Source organism: Ctenopharyngodon idella, chromosome 10, assembly GCF_019924925.1.
Source record: "Ctenopharyngodon idella isolate HZGC_01 chromosome 10, HZGC01, whole genome shotgun sequence".
Classification (NCBI taxonomy): Eukaryota; Metazoa; Chordata; class Actinopteri; order Cypriniformes; family Xenocyprididae; genus Ctenopharyngodon; species Ctenopharyngodon idella.
This window is the reverse complement of record NC_067229.1, coordinates 35,893,567-35,909,424: the sequence shown is the minus strand read 5'-3', so window position 1 is coordinate 35,909,424 and position 15,858 is coordinate 35,893,567. Positions and strand designations below refer to the sequence as shown.

The 15,858-nt window shown below is 35.9% G+C and overlaps 1 protein-coding gene across 1 annotated transcript; it reads right to left on the bottom strand.

Moving 5' to 3' along the window:
* Window positions 1-4,858: 4,858 nt before the first annotated feature.
* ugt5d1 (UDP glucuronosyltransferase 5 family, polypeptide D1) lies at window positions 4,859-11,643 on the bottom strand. The gene is made up of 2 exons (XM_051910729.1): window positions 11,489-11,643; window positions 4,859-11,357 (listed from the first exon to the last, which is right to left on the bottom strand). The coding sequence occupies exon 2, from the start codon at window positions 11,350-11,352 to the stop codon at window positions 9,754-9,756; it is 1,599 nt and encodes a 532-aa protein (XP_051766689.1). The 5' UTR covers window positions 11,353-11,357; window positions 11,489-11,643; the 3' UTR covers window positions 4,859-9,753.
* Window positions 11,644-15,858: the final 4,215 nt, after the last annotated feature.

Below are 15,858 nucleotides of genomic sequence, written 5' to 3'. Positions count from 1 at the left end.
AAAAAAAATCTTTTACAGAGGATAAAAATGTAAAAAATGAATTAAAGGTAGAGTAGGCAATTTCAGAGAGGCTAGCAAAAGCAATCTAGCTTTGAAAACATTAGATCCCACCCTCTTCACAGCACTCTCCAAAGCCACGCCTCCTCCAAACACATGCCAGAGCAGAGCCTGCAAAGCGTCATGAGAGGCGACGTTAAAATAACTCGTGTCTCAAAGCACATAGCATTACAATAATAATGAATGTAAGCAACTTACAAAGCTCTTACTTGTATCACCTGACTGCTGCAGATTCATTTCGGTATTGATAGTGTTGCCATAGAAACTCATAAATCTGAGCCTAAGGAAGTGAACAGCTCCAGGTAGAATGTCATGGGTTGCCATCTCTTAATTACAGTTTCCACATGGCGTGAACGAAGCATAAGTTCATTGTTTAGGTTATGGAGGAACTGTCCAATCATTGCATTCAGTCCGAGACTTTCACAGAAGATATATGTACGTTTTAAAATATTTAGATCACTTCTATTATTCATTGCTATCAGGATGTGAAGAGAGTTTCAACCAGTATAACAGAAAGTGTTTATGAAAAACATTGCCTACCTTTTACCTTTAATGTATCACATAAAAATAAATAAATAAATAAATAAATAAAAACGCTTCTAAAATATCCAGGTCAGAAATCTTCTAGTTTATATGTTTCTTTATTTTCTTTCTTATGGGTGATGGACACATATCTCATTTCAGCTCCAACTTGTTGAGACGTCTCATGTTGGACAGTGACATGAGAAGCTCAAGTTGATTCTTCCATAGAGTGTGATGTCTAAGCTTGTTTGAATGCTAGTATGCATGTGTTTTCCTAGTGATTCAAAGTTTCCATTTCCCAAAGGGTGTAAGAGCTGGTTAAAAATGGCCACAGAATGGTCAGGAAACATAATATTCATTTAGGAAATGAGCAAAGGCTAAAATGTTTCAAAGTAGGATTTTTGTTATGAATCGAAGCTGGACAGTCCAGACATCATTTGTAACACTTGAATTTGCAATAGCAAATTGGCAAAGCAGCTGTGTGCTCAATTTTTCTTTCTTTTTCTTTAATTCCTAAATAATGTTAATCTTGTCAAGTATTGTGTTCTTTGACATTACTCTTAAAGCGGACAGAGTCTCTCTCATAACTCAAAAACTGCTAAGCATAATAAAAAAAAATAGCTCGAAGCGATCTCCTTTGTACCTCTCTGAACGGACTCCAGCACTATCCATCAAATAATCGCCCATAAATCTGTTCTTTGCAATATCCGCACACATCAGTGAATAAAATACAGCACACCTTTCAATGTAAAAAAAAAAAGCTTTGTCAGCTACCCTAAAATGTGGTCTGATGTAATGGGATTGTCTTTGTGTGATGTTTGTACTTTTGGGTTTTGAAGTCTTTTATGTCAGTTTCTTTTATTTTGTTGTTGTTGATATTATAAAGGTCTCATTTCCTGTCTTTAGTTTCGTCTTCTCCATGTTTATTGTTCCCAGTTTAGCCTCATCTTGTCCTTGGGTGTGTCTCAGTTTCTGAAGCTGTCTCATCCGAATATTCCTATTTCCTTAATATAGTAAGCAAAAACAGTATGTGACAGGAATATGTCTGAATAGTTTCATAAAACATTAGGCAAAATTACCCTGATGACCTATTGCTTCTGGTGAGACTGTGAAATGCACTTACAAAGGATTCTTTACTATCCCATAAGGCCATGGGAGAGGATTCATAAATGGTGGGTAAATGTGTGTTCACGCTATGTTATAATTACGAGATTTAAACTTGTAAAAAGCATTCACGTCCTTGTAGAACTCGTAAGCTGGGACTTTTCTGAGAACTCCTACTTGTACCACGTGATGTATTATGTACAAATTGCATTCATACACACATTCATAAATATAACATAAATTTTTAATGGTCAGAAAGCAAAAGAAATACCTACTCAAAGAGTATGGACAGAGTCAGCATCTAAATGGCTGCATATAGAAATACCCAGAATGCACCATAAAAAAAAGCAGTGGGTCAGTAAGATATGCTCACCTTTTTTTATTATCCAAAACAGTAATGTTGAGAAATATTATTACAATATGTTTTCTATTTTAATGTATTTTAAAATGTAATTTATTCCTGTGATGGTAAAGCTGAATTACTCCAGTCTTTAGTGTCACATGATCCTTCAGTAATAATTTTAATATGCTGATTTTCTGCTGCGTAATACGTTTGTGAAAACCTATATCTGTTTTGCTTTTTAAAATTGTGGATATATCATATGTGTCATCTCAATATTTTAACAGCTACAACAAATATGTTGTCAATACCAGCTTTATTTGTGAACCTTATACAGGGTATTTGAACAATCATTGTCTTAATGTTTAGTGGATCAAGGTCCTTTCTAGAATCCAAATTTATGTTCATGATATACTGATTCACACCATGGAACTACTGAGTTGAAGGAGACACTATAATGTCATCAGGAGCCTTAATAAGACTAAAACTTTTGACTTTTAACAAACTTTACAGAAAGAGGAAGCAAGACACACCGGGCACTGTGTCAGCTTTCCATTTAAATGTTCTCTATTATGTGCTCTGTTGTGAAATGAATTATATCTGATCTATAAAGATTCCTCTTGCGCACACTGTGAGCACCTTCTTCCATCCTGCAATTCTACTTTTTGAGCCATCTGTGCACTGTTGGTTTGCCAATTCCAAACATGTAATGGCTCGATTTGACATTAAAATAATATATATTTTCTAAAGCAGCCATTTGAGGGAGCAAAGGTTGGCAGCTCAGTTTACAGAGGAAAGCTTTTACATTAGTAAGACTTACACTAAATTAATCCTCCTGTCACAGGTAGAGCCCATTACTCCATGGAAAATAAATAGGATAAGGTAATAGTATGACTGTCTTAACTGCACCAAATGACAAAAGTGTCTCTGGGTTGCAAAAATTTGCTCACGCTTGTTAGGGAAGAAACGTTAGGGAATCTACTCAACACCACAATTGGAAAAAGCCCAGATGAGCTGGAGTTTCATTAGAAAGTAAAACATGTAGTTTCATACAGACAGGATACAGTTACCCCAATTCTTAGCAGCTTTTTCTTTTCTTTTTTCCACGTCTATAAGACTCTCAGTGTTGGAAATACTGAACACATCTATTTAGCTGTCACTTCTGTAAAGTCTAATGCAAAAAAACAAATTATATTCTTTTGCTTCATGACTTTAACACTTCTGCATTCATTGTGACATTATAAATGGCAGATGGAGTTGATGAAAAAGGAAAATCTTGTGCAAGTCCCTGAATAGGAAAGTATTAGAGTTTGCTCTTTTATGCATAGAAATATCAAATTAAAACTGCAAAATCCATTCCAGGATGAATTCTAAGAAATATTTAATATAATATCTACTAATATAATGATTTTATTTTAAATATAGGAATATTAATTTAAATTTTTAATATATATAATATTTATAGTATAAATATTTGATAGATTTTCAATAATTATCCCATACTTTTGAACCCCACTGTATCAGATAATGATCTATTTAAATTCAGCTGCTGAAAACCAATGTAATATATATATATTTACAAATATATTTTACAATTGTCAAGTCACATATGTGTTCAGTAAGGACTACAGGCTGAAAAAGAAGGGGTTAAGAAAACAGACTCCAGTCTGTAAAATGCATGAAACCATGACTTAATAAGAGAGCGTCTGGCCAGGTTTTAGACAGGCAGGAGATGTGGGCTGCATGGATGGATGGGGCTTGGATCCAAGGCTGGGCCTTCACAGCATTAAATAACGTTTGTCAGTCAAATTACTTCCACTTCCAGAAACATCCATTGTTAAAGGCCTTCAGAGGGTATTAGATCTGTTGTTTCCTGCTCTAGGTTCACTGAAGCCCACAATTACTTAATATGCTCACACCTGCCGTGATATAAAATATAGTTTAAACTGTAAAACTGAATACTGGATAAAGATTTATATACAATATAACAGTATTTAGCACTATAAAACAGGAGTGATAGTCGTGTTCAGCTGCTCTGTGAACGCAGCTATTGTTTCTCACCAAAGATTCATTCCCCTCTGTCTTTATTATGTGTGTCGCCTCAGGTATGTAATTTTATTTCTGCATGTCAAGTTCCAGATGGTCCCCTGACACCATAATGAAAATATTCAACATGATCATACGGGAAATCTGTGTGTTAGTTCTGAATGTTGTTCCACCTGAAGTCGAAGTATCTAATCTGTGTCGGACAAACGCCACCTTGCGGCGAATATACATACCCGCAAATCACTCACATTGTGCCTTTGACGCCACATGGGAGATAATATATATATCTCGGCCTAATATATAACCCAAATAAGTTGTGCTAACTCAAAAAATTTGAGGTAATCAGTTACATCAAATTTTTTGAGTTATGATTTTCCCAATTTTAAGTAAGCAGATCTATCAAGTTTTGAGTTTGTAGTACTTGTGCATGTTAATTGCTCCTAACTTGAAGTACTGAGTTAGTTAACTCATACATTTTGATAGCAATTAACATAAAAGATTTAATTAACTTTTTTATTTTGAGTTCTTGCAAATCAAATTAGTTATTGCACACATGTAGCCTAAGTGAAATAACTGTGCTGTTTAGGGTTTGGTTTATGAATATATTAAATAATTTGTGTAGTGCGTCCTATGAAGTGACTATACCAGCTTCGGAAATTCAAAAATCTTAGCGAGCCAGTTTTAGCTTCCACAAAGAATCGCCCCCGTCGCAGATTTTTTAATGCAATTAGTCTGAATTTTTTGATGGACAGACTTCCATACAAAACTGAAATACTTTAAACTGACAAATGGAAAAGAAAAAGCCATTTATTAGTTGACAGTTATAATTTTTAAGGCCTGTAAATGCCCAGTTCCCTACTGGGAAATGATGCAATGCAGTAAAAACCTATACATACACAGTGCCCAGTACATGTCTGATAGACATAAATAAGCTCATATTTCATCTCAGCTAAAAACAAAGTGGGTTTATTTCTTCAACACTATACAGAAATGTCAAATTTGCATGTGTGCATCATTCACAACATGTGGCATAAAACACATGCAATACAATGCATGGCCTGTAATTCCACATTAATCAGCCTTGAAAGCTTTTAAATCATATGGCCTCATTTTTAGTCAGATCTCTCATTTATATTACAATAAAGCTGTAAACATTTTGATCAGGAAAAAATGTACATATTTATATTTAGTCATCTTTTATGACAAATGATTTCCTCTCATCAGATGCTGAGCTGTGTGAAACCTCATTCAAACAGTACTGCGAACAAAGATGATTGCTGCAAGACTCATTTAAATTCTTCCTGCTGGCTGGCCATTTTCTCAAACACAAGGCTGAAGGCGCTCCAGAGCACACATGTAAAGGTAAATAGACTGTTGCTGTGAACATTTCTTGGTGAGCTCATTACAATTCCCTTTGGTGCTTTGTTCTTTTAGCCATTGTTTGTTTGCATTACCTGAAACTAATTAGTGGATTTTTTTGTATTTAAAAGGTCTGCGTTTTGAAAAAAAGAGCTTTTGCTGGAACAATCATAGCAAACATGATCAGTATGAGTGTTTGTATCAAATTGATCCTTAAAAGGTTGTACAAAAATGTTAATGTGTCAATCTTTCATTGAGAACAAAAAAAGTACAACAACCATCTCAGCTCTAAATAACATTACCATGCATTTTCATTGAGCTAAAATCAAGCCATTACATCCTCATTATCCTCAATCATTATGGAGCTTTGTTTGAATAAATCACTGGTAAATTATTGTATAGCGCCTGTGGTTTAAATGGCAGAGATTTACACACTTTTATTGTGGCACTTCTGTAATAGACTGAGGTTTAAGGGTTTAACACCCTCTGACCCACAGAAAAACATGTCAGTAAAACAGCTGCTCTTATGCACAAAAACCCAAAGGTTGGAATGCTGGTTGTGTTCATGGTCTGTCAATATCTTGATTCATTGGTATGGATTTAAAACCCCTGTAAATCTTTTTTAAAACACATCACACAACCACAAAGTAATTTGTATAAATTTCCAAAAATAGTAGAGTATGAAGCGCTGGTCTCTATAGTTGTTCTTGAATTACAATTCCCTCAACATTCCTCTCTGATTCAGTGATCTTTAACTTTCAGTCACTCTGGAGTATCATTGGACTTTTAAGTACACGCAAGTGTTAGATGACAATGTGTGGCATACGCACTCGAAAAATAAAAATTAGCTTAATTAAACTGAAGAAAACTTTACATATTTTTTTCAGAAATAAAAAAAAATATATAAATAATACTATTCTAAATTATTGAATAATGTGTAAAATAAAATGTAATATATATACAAGGGTTGGAAACACTGGCCAATATAGTAGAGGTTTGCCTAAATATGAGTATATACAGTGTATTGCAAACCACACAACATAATGGAAGCCATATCAGAGTTCAAAAGATGCCAAATTGTTGATGCGCACCAAACCATTCTGGAGGACCATGTGCAGCTAATGGTTCAAACATTGTACCCTGAAGGGGGTGCCGTGTATCAGCATGATAATACACCAATACACACAGCAAGACTTGTGACAGAATGGTTTGATGAACATGAAAGTGAAGCTGAACATCTTCTATGGCCTGGACAGTTACGAGATATAAATATTTTTGAGCCACTTTGGGGTATTTTGGAGGAGCAAGTCAGAAAACGTTTTCTTCCACCAGCATCACATATTGACCTGGCCACTGCTGGAGAAGGAATGGCTCAAAATCCCTCTGGGCACTGCAAAGAAATTTTATCTGTCAATCCCAAGACGAATTGATGCTGTAAAGGAGGCCCTATACCATACTAATAAATTCTAAAACCAGGTGTTTCAGTTTCATATTATATATACAATAAGGTGTGTGTATATATATATATATATAGTTTTTTTTTTCTAGTCACAGCATGTAAAAAAAAAAAATAGACCACAGCTGGATGTAATCAGAGTCACAACTGTGTTGAAGGTTCGCTCTGCGTAAAAGGGGTAGTTCACACTGTTATGCCTATTAGCAAGTCTCTTGGTATAAAGTGAGCATGTTAGCACATGTGGCACATTATGACCTTCTTCAGTGACCTCCATGAGCTCAAATTGCTCAAAGCATCAGAGAGAATGCTAACAATGACAAATCTCTCATCCTTCTGTCAACAGTTTGAAAAAGCACTCTAAGCTGAATTAGCAAACATTAGCCCAGGGCTGTATGTTTCAAGTATGCCATTCTTTTTTATGCATCATAATTTGACTCATACTCCTTTTATGTAATATTATACCATGGTGCTTATACTGAAACATTTTATTTATTATTTTAGGGTTGGAAACGGAGAATCGGTACTTATTCGAGCCAGTTCCATTTTTTTAACGGTTTGTGTAAAGAATATCTGCACTATTCAGCGACGTCATGGCTTTGTCCAAAAGCTGAAAAATACTGCCTCCACAAGCAGGATACAGAGGTAGAAAGTCAAGGCACACCTGAATCCAATGCTTGTGCAACATCCTGTCTACTGAGATACCTTCATCTGATCGATTTTTGGAGGCCGCATAGATGTATCCTTCGCTGCTTATGATTTCCCAGTACCCTGTGCATTCAGTTCACACAGTTGTTGTACCGAAATTTTACTCGCCGTGAAATTTTGACTCCCCTGCTCCTGATTGGTTAATTCGGTGGGGAGGATGCTATACCTGAGTAGTCCCTAATCTCTAAAGCCCACACCTAATCCTAACCCTAACCCTCACAGGAAGACACAGGGGAGTCATAATCTCATGAGGAGTCAGATTACACTGTGAGAGTTGAGCTAAAAAAATAAAATTGCCATCTAAAAGTTGTGGTTGGTTCTTAGTTTGTGTGTAAATGTACATTTTAGATCAGCCATTTCCACTTTTGATGTCATTTCTAGTAAGAAATTAGTATTGTAGTAATTAAATATTCACTTAGTTATCACAAAAGCTGTCTCTTTTTTGTTGTAGATCACTGTTATACTGCCTCAGAAACCTTTCGTGAGGTACTTTCGTGTGCAAAGTGGCCTGCAAAGTTATTGCCTGATAGTCAGCTGCTTAAGCTTTCGAATGCAGCCCTAATCTGCTGCGCAAAACAGTGTGAAAAACCTGATTCCCCAACGAATGACTATATGAGGTGGTCCTTTTTAGTAAATCATAAACATCGCGACCAGTTTAGTCCGATTCCAGAATGAATGACTCTTATGAGCCGGTTCTTTTTAGTGAATCACAAACATAGAGCACAACCCAATTCCTGAATGAACAACTGTCATGAACCGATTCTTTTTAGTAAATCATAAACATACAGCACAACCAGTTTATTCCGATTCTTGAAAAAAAGAGTGTTATAAGCTGGTTCTTTTTAGTGAATCACAAACAGCACGACCAGACTAGTCCGATTCCAGAATGAACGAGTCTTATGAGCCAGTTCTTTTTAGTTGACCAAAACAAACGGAGCATCCAGTGTAGTCTAACAACTGAACAAATGACTCTTATGAGTTGGTTCTTGTTAGTGAATCAAACACATACAACATGCAATAATGAATCATAGATCACTGTTTTTAGTGATTACTGGTTATCAAATGACAACTTCCCTGCTGAAAAATCCAGCATTGCTGGTCACCAGCATAAGGTATGTTTTTGGTGGACCAGCTACTGTATACCAGTTCAATTTTGCTTGAGAACAGCATGACGATGCTTGTCCACCAGCTAGACCAGCACTATACCAGCTCTAACCAGCATAAACCAGCCTGGGGTGCGTTTCCCGACAACGATGTAACTCGCTGCTGAACTACCATAGTACGATGCATCTTTGAACAAATCAACTAGCTAGTCACAACTGTTTCCTGAAACCGTATTGTCGCAAACCTGTCTTCAACCACGTTGGTGAATGACGTTACGCAGGTGGTGAGTAATAACTTCTTTACATTAATCCGTTTGAGATCGAATTAATGCTAGATTTTCTGCTATAAATTACGGACATGGCATTAGAGAACTAATTCTCATTTTCCTCAGTTATTTTGGTTTATTTCCAGATTAAATCAAATGCTTGTTCTTACGTACTAGAGCACGTACGCACATGCGCACTCTTCAGAAACGGTGCTTTAAATCTCTTGACAAACTGAAATATATAAATGACATTTGTATATATTCGAAATAAAAGATATACATTGTACTTAATGTCAGCTTGCTTATTTTGCTCAAGATAACGATTTATTAAGTCCACATGTCATAAAAACAAGAAACTATGCTTCTAACCACGGCTCGAGAGCTGTCGTTCCAACCACACAAGTTTGCGATGCAGTTTGCAATTGTTTGTTTGAACTATGGTTTCGGGAAACACCAAACTATGTTAGTAACGATGGAACTTGCGATGTTAGTTGGCTAACGATGCTTTTGGGAAACGCACCCCTGGACCAACATGGAATTCATTCATGCTGGTTTATGCTGGATTTTTCAGCAAGGTTGTAGTTAAAGATACACATTATGAGGTTTGTCAGTATTGTTTTAAATATTAATTTGTCACTTCTAAAACAAACTTTGTGTAAAAAACTTTTGCAACATTTTAAAAAAATGTATTTGACATGATCGACCTAATCATCTGGCAATGGTAAATCCTTTAATGATTTTAGGTTTTTTTTGGCAAATCTAATCTAATCTAATTTAAAAATCATCTAGATAGCATCATTCAGTTTTCATTTTTCGTTTACAGCATGTTTTATAACACACATATCTGATTATTGCAACTATAGAAAGCACAAACACAGCAACAATAGTGAAAAGAACCAAAACCACATCCACAGAATGGTACGAGTACCACGGCATCTTGTAGAACTTGGAGCGCAGGTGAGTCGCACCTTTATTTCTGATCACATACTCGATCCAGAAGATAGCTGAGTCCAAAGGCCTCATTGGCTGGTCCCTGTGTAGACTTGAGAGTCTCTGCATGTTCCTCCTGTAGGAGGCATCACCAAGCAATTCCCGTAGGGCTTGTCCAAAAGTATGGCCACTGAACTCTGACAACTTAAGTATCTTACCCGCTCCTCTCTCCTGAACACGTAATAAGTTGTCAAACTGATCAAAGAACAAAGGGATGCCCAAGATCGGTACCCCATAGTATATGGCCTCCTGCACTCCATTTGTTCCTCCGTGGGCTACGAAGGCTTTGATCTTGGAATGTCCCAGGAGGTCATTCTGTGGTATCCAGTCCACGATTAGAGTGTTGTTGCCCACAGTGGATGGGCGATCTCCAAGGTGTCTCCAGATGACTTTCTGAGGTAAACTAGCAAAAGCGGCCGCAATATCGTTCGCCATGTCTGCGGGGAGACTTTTAACAAGTGTTCCCAAAGACATAATAATAAAACCGTGTTCTCCTGAGCTCTGCACAAACGCTTCCAGATCTGCAGGAAGAGGCTTGGAAGGTTTGCATTGAAATCCACCCATGTAAACAACATTTGGCATTGTTGGTCTCGGAAACTCGAAGACAAAATCAGCCCTCATGAGCCAGATATCAGCAGCTTGAATGAGGCTAACAATGTCTGTTTTGTAATCCAAATACTTCTCTATTAGTGCATCATAATGTGGACCCACCACAAATCTATCTTGGAAGAAAATAAAGCTTTGAAATAAAACATTTTTAACCCTTTGAGTGAAACTCATTTTATCTGTATGACCAGTGCCTGGTAATGGTACATAAGACATCGGAGATGGTGCTACAGCAAAATGTCCTTCACCGCTGGTGATCCATCGTACATTTAGAACAAGAGGGAGTTTTAGATAATGAGCTAAAATCACCCCACCTGCTATGGCAGGATCGGTGAGCACCAGGTCGTAATGTTCATTCTGAAGTCTTTTCACAAGTGTCTTGTCTTCTAAAATGTCCGACACCATTTTACAAGAAATATAATGTGCTTTTGACAGCATCATGAACAAATCGACCTGGAGCTGCAAGAATGACAGTCCAGAACCATCGCCTCTCTCTATTTGCATCACTTTCCATAAATACTCTTCAAAAAAGTTCTCAGATTCATTTGTTTCATCTGGGATTGTGATGGAAGTGTAGAGAGGGGACTTTTCCGTGATGTACCAGCTGGATTTGGGTCGGATGATGGTGATGTTGTGGCCCCTGGAGTGCATCTCTTCTATCAGGACTTTCATATTGACCCAGTGGCTTCCATCGACAGGATACAGTAAAACTTTACCTCCGCTGCAGCTCGGGGTGATAACAGACAAGGCCAAAAACAATCCAATAATGAAATGCGACTGGTTTGTAAGTGACTTCATTGTACCTGACCAAAAAGTAAAATAAAACAAAACAAATATTATTATTAATTATACCTCATTTGCACTAACAAATGTACAAATTATTAATGTACAAAACTAACACAACTAAATTGTTACTAACTGACCAGGCTCTTACCTTAATTGTTCATGCATGAGTAAAAGACAAACACTTGATCATTCCAGAACTCCATTCATCTGAGCCACTAAGTTCAAATTCTGCCCTTTGCCAAGACTTTACAAAGTCCACTTAAATTATTAACATTCAAATCAATAATTAACAAGCAGACACTGCATATGGTGAAAGGTGCACTCTGACATATATATTCTTTCGGTAACATTTTAAAATAAGGTTTCATTAGTTAACATTAGTTAACTACTTAAGTAAACATGAATTAAGAATGAACAATACTTCTACAACATTTATTAATCTTAGTTAACGTTAATTTTAACATTTACTAATACATTAATAAAATCAAAACTTGTATTTGTTAACAGTCAATGCACTGTGAACTAACAAGAACAAACAATGAACGATTGTTATTTATTAACAAACATTAATGTTAACGAATGTTTTGTTCATTGTTAGTTCATGTTAGTTAATACATTAATGTTAACCAAAGAAACCTTATTGTAAAGTGTACCATATTTTCTGTAACACCTTTGGACTGTTGCAGTAATATTGATACAGTTCAAAAGTTTGGAGTGTATCAGCATATACCCAACTAAAGTGTCACCTAATGTCAATAATCTTTCTGTAACCACAAGCTATTGAGAAATGCATGACACACTTAATCATGATCTCACACACATTACCTGCACACTAAATGCTTACTTTTAAGAGAAAGCTGTACAAGTGGAGACAGGACTGATGGATGGAAATATCTGCTGGCCCTCAGGATAAAGTGTGAATCAAAGTTGAAAGAATGAAAGGATGAAAAGGGGTGACATAATGAATAATAGTAAAAAATAACACTAGCTTATTAGAGAAGTGGCCAAGCAGTTGCACATGCTCAGACGCGTTAAGCGGTGCTGCTTATGTAGTGGTGGAAGTTCAAGTCTAGCTCATTTAATTTAGGGTCATCCTCTCTATACTGTCTCTTGTCATCAAAAATGCCAAAAGAAAGCAATATACACATCAAAGTTGTCACATGTTTTAAATGTTATTTAATTTCTACATAAAGTAATATATAGTTACCCATATGGTAAATGTATTTATATAGATAATGTTAGGGTTACACTTTATTTTAAGGTGTCTTTGTTACAGTTTTTTAAGGCTTTTTTTTTTGTATAATTCTATAAACACCTCCCATCAGGTCATGGTACACGTGCCTTTTTGCTGTGAAATCTTTACTGATTTTACTTTGATCATAAAACTAAGCATTTAAATATCTTACTGAGACTTATGATTGGAAGTTACAGAGTGACAACTGATATTTAAATGCATTTTATAGTCTGCTATACTGTGATAAAGGTTTTAATGATTTATATTACAAGCTATCAGAATTTCATCTTACTTTTTGGCCATATAAGTATCAGCAATTGCACCAAATTGCATATTTTTGCTCAGCTTTGCCCTCTGAATAAAATTGAGGTGTTTATTCCTCCTGAAGTATAAGCTCCATATTCTCCTATATCATACTATTTTTAATATTTTTCTAAAGGTTCAATAAACTGTTCTATTTAAAAAAATAAAAAAAAATCAGATTTTTCTGAATACTATTTCATATGTCAAGCTTTACAGGCTAGTTACAGAATAGTGAACTATTCATTTTGGTCTAGACTATTTTATGAAGGTCATGAACTCTATTTCTGAAGGCTAGGTAAACACAGAGCTCCCAAACCCAAGAAAATAAAAGAAATCCCTCACAAAGGAACGGCAAAATCTAAGAGTCTCTAAATCTAAGAACTGTTCACCGAGGAGAGTCATTTCACAAAGAAGGGATGCAGACTATTACAAGGCTTTTTAGCAGCCTCTTCACATCCCAACCTGGAAATTGTGTTTGCACCCTTTTCCCGAGCTGTCAGCACAATTAGACGTTTGAGGTAATATTATATAAACCGAATCAAGGTAGTGCAACAAGATAGCAAGCTTACTCAGATATGCCATGGCAACATAGAGATTCATAAGCAATGTTTTGTCCCACAAGGGTTGTATCCACTCACATTGAGCACATTTTGGTTTTAAAACCCCCTTCCCCCCCAATTTAATGTCATCTTTAAAATGTTTGGAGAAAAATATAATGCCAAGAGCGTGATGCCTAGCATCATGGTTTAAATTACACTGTCTTACGCAATATCTCTGTGTTTGCCGGTCACTTAGGCACGCAAAATAAACCATAGTAAAGCTGGATACTTTCTCTGGATCTCACTATTTCCTTCTTCCAACATTAAGACAATGGCAGTGAGCAATCCAAGCAGTCAGAGGCAGTAATCTGTTTTAGCTGCATGATTTCACTCTTGGATTGAAGCCATTTGTTTTAGAGGGTCATGGCATGACCATCAAACTTGTGTCATTAATACTGTTTATCAACATTAATAAGGGTGTTTGAATACTTAAATGAAGGGAGGGGCGTCATTATCTCCTCATAATCTTGTTATAATGCTTATCGAACAGACACTGAGCTTATTGGGAAAACTTTAAATGTTTGTGACAATTCACACGAACAAACCATTTGCCGTTATATTTTGCAATGCTTTCAGACTTTTCCAAGAACAATTTTATCAGTCATGAGCTGCATTTAGACATTTTGTGGAGATGTACATACAGTTGCATTGAACCTGTGATAGGATTACGTTTGGTGGTTTACTACTTGGATGCATTAAATTCAAAAGAGTCACTAAAGACTTTTTATAATGTAACAAAGGATTTCTCTTTCAAATGAATGGTAGTGTACTTTCATTTGAGGTGAATTTCAATTTAAAAAGGACTTCGGTGAACATTTTTTTAACACAAGGTCAAGGAACGCCTCTAAGCAGACGTAATGCTTTGTCATAACGTATTCAAAGCTTCGTAATCTTTTTTTGTCTTTTCAAATTTGAAATGATCTTCATCATAGAAACTCAGCTGTTTCTTATTACAAGACCTCAAGGAAGTTTTAAGTGAATGCAGTTGCTCACAAAAGAGGGACTATCATCAGTTTTATCCGAACTGTCGAGGGTGGTGGGTGAATATCAAGCAGCCTCCAGCATTTGGAATAGCATTTAAGCCCAAAGGATTTTATAAACCATATGTAGTGTTAGTGTAGTCAAACTATGTTTTCATGGTTGTTAATATAATAATAATTTAAAAACGCAGAGTTTACGTAAGGAATTAGGTACTCAAGGCGCCTTATAAAACAATTACCACACAATAAAATTTTATAGCCGAAAATACCTAGGCCTATATGTATTTTTGTTATACTTTTTTAAAGTAAAATAAATAAATTCCATCCTTCCGCTGGACAAATAGTCCCTCAGGCATAGGATAATGTACCAAAATGCCTGACTTCCACAACAATCTATATTCTTCATCTCTGCCCTCACCCACTGCTTCTATCCTCCTTGATCTTCAACTTCTTCCTTTCTTACTATGACCTTATTTTCTGATGCACTGCCGCCACTATCATCCATACTTCCTAGAAACGAAAAGGTACACCTTTTCCTGTCTTCAATAAAACTTAGGCTACTAACACCAATCTAAAACACAGGCAAAAAGGCTATTATACTGCCCGCCAGTACTAAACAATAGCAAAGACAATAGTGCCATCTACACGAAAAACACGTCGTAAGCTTTCCCCTAAAATTTTTTGTCATTTATTTAATTGATTTGACAAAATGTGCATTTTTTTTTTTTTTTTTTTGCTTTGAAAAAAAAAAACACATTTGGATGTAGGCTACAATTATATTTTTTAAAAAACTGAATTTATATCTATTTCCTCTAAAATTAACTCACACAATGGAGCCTTGACAGCATGTGACCCAACAGGTGCTAATGTCTCCTTCACTTCCTTGTTGCCAAAAATATCAAGTACATGACGGCACATAGATTGTAATTTTATTGGCTGAAGGGGATGTCATATGATAATACTAAAATGTATTTTTTTTTTTTTTTTTTTTTTTGGTTGAATATTATTATTGTATTTTAAATCCAATTTTCTCTGCGTTAATAAATGACGATACACCTGTTCGCGGCACAGCGCCTGATTAAACACTATAACTCGAGCATGTATAACTCGATAAGCATGCAGTACCATATCTGAAACAGAAAACTTTAATAATAAATACCTGAAACAGAAAACTTTCAATAATAACCCCTCTGCACTTCGTAAACTGTGGGCTTCCACACGCACATATCAAACGTGTCTTCCACATAAGAAGACTTTCCTGTTTCCTCGACCTGGGAAGGGCGTAGCCTCAAAATTACGCCAGCAGGGATCACTCATACTTCAATAAATAAACAATATTAACAGTTATTTTTCCTGAAATGCATAATACTTGGGAAAGTTTTTACAGTATATTGGTTAGGTT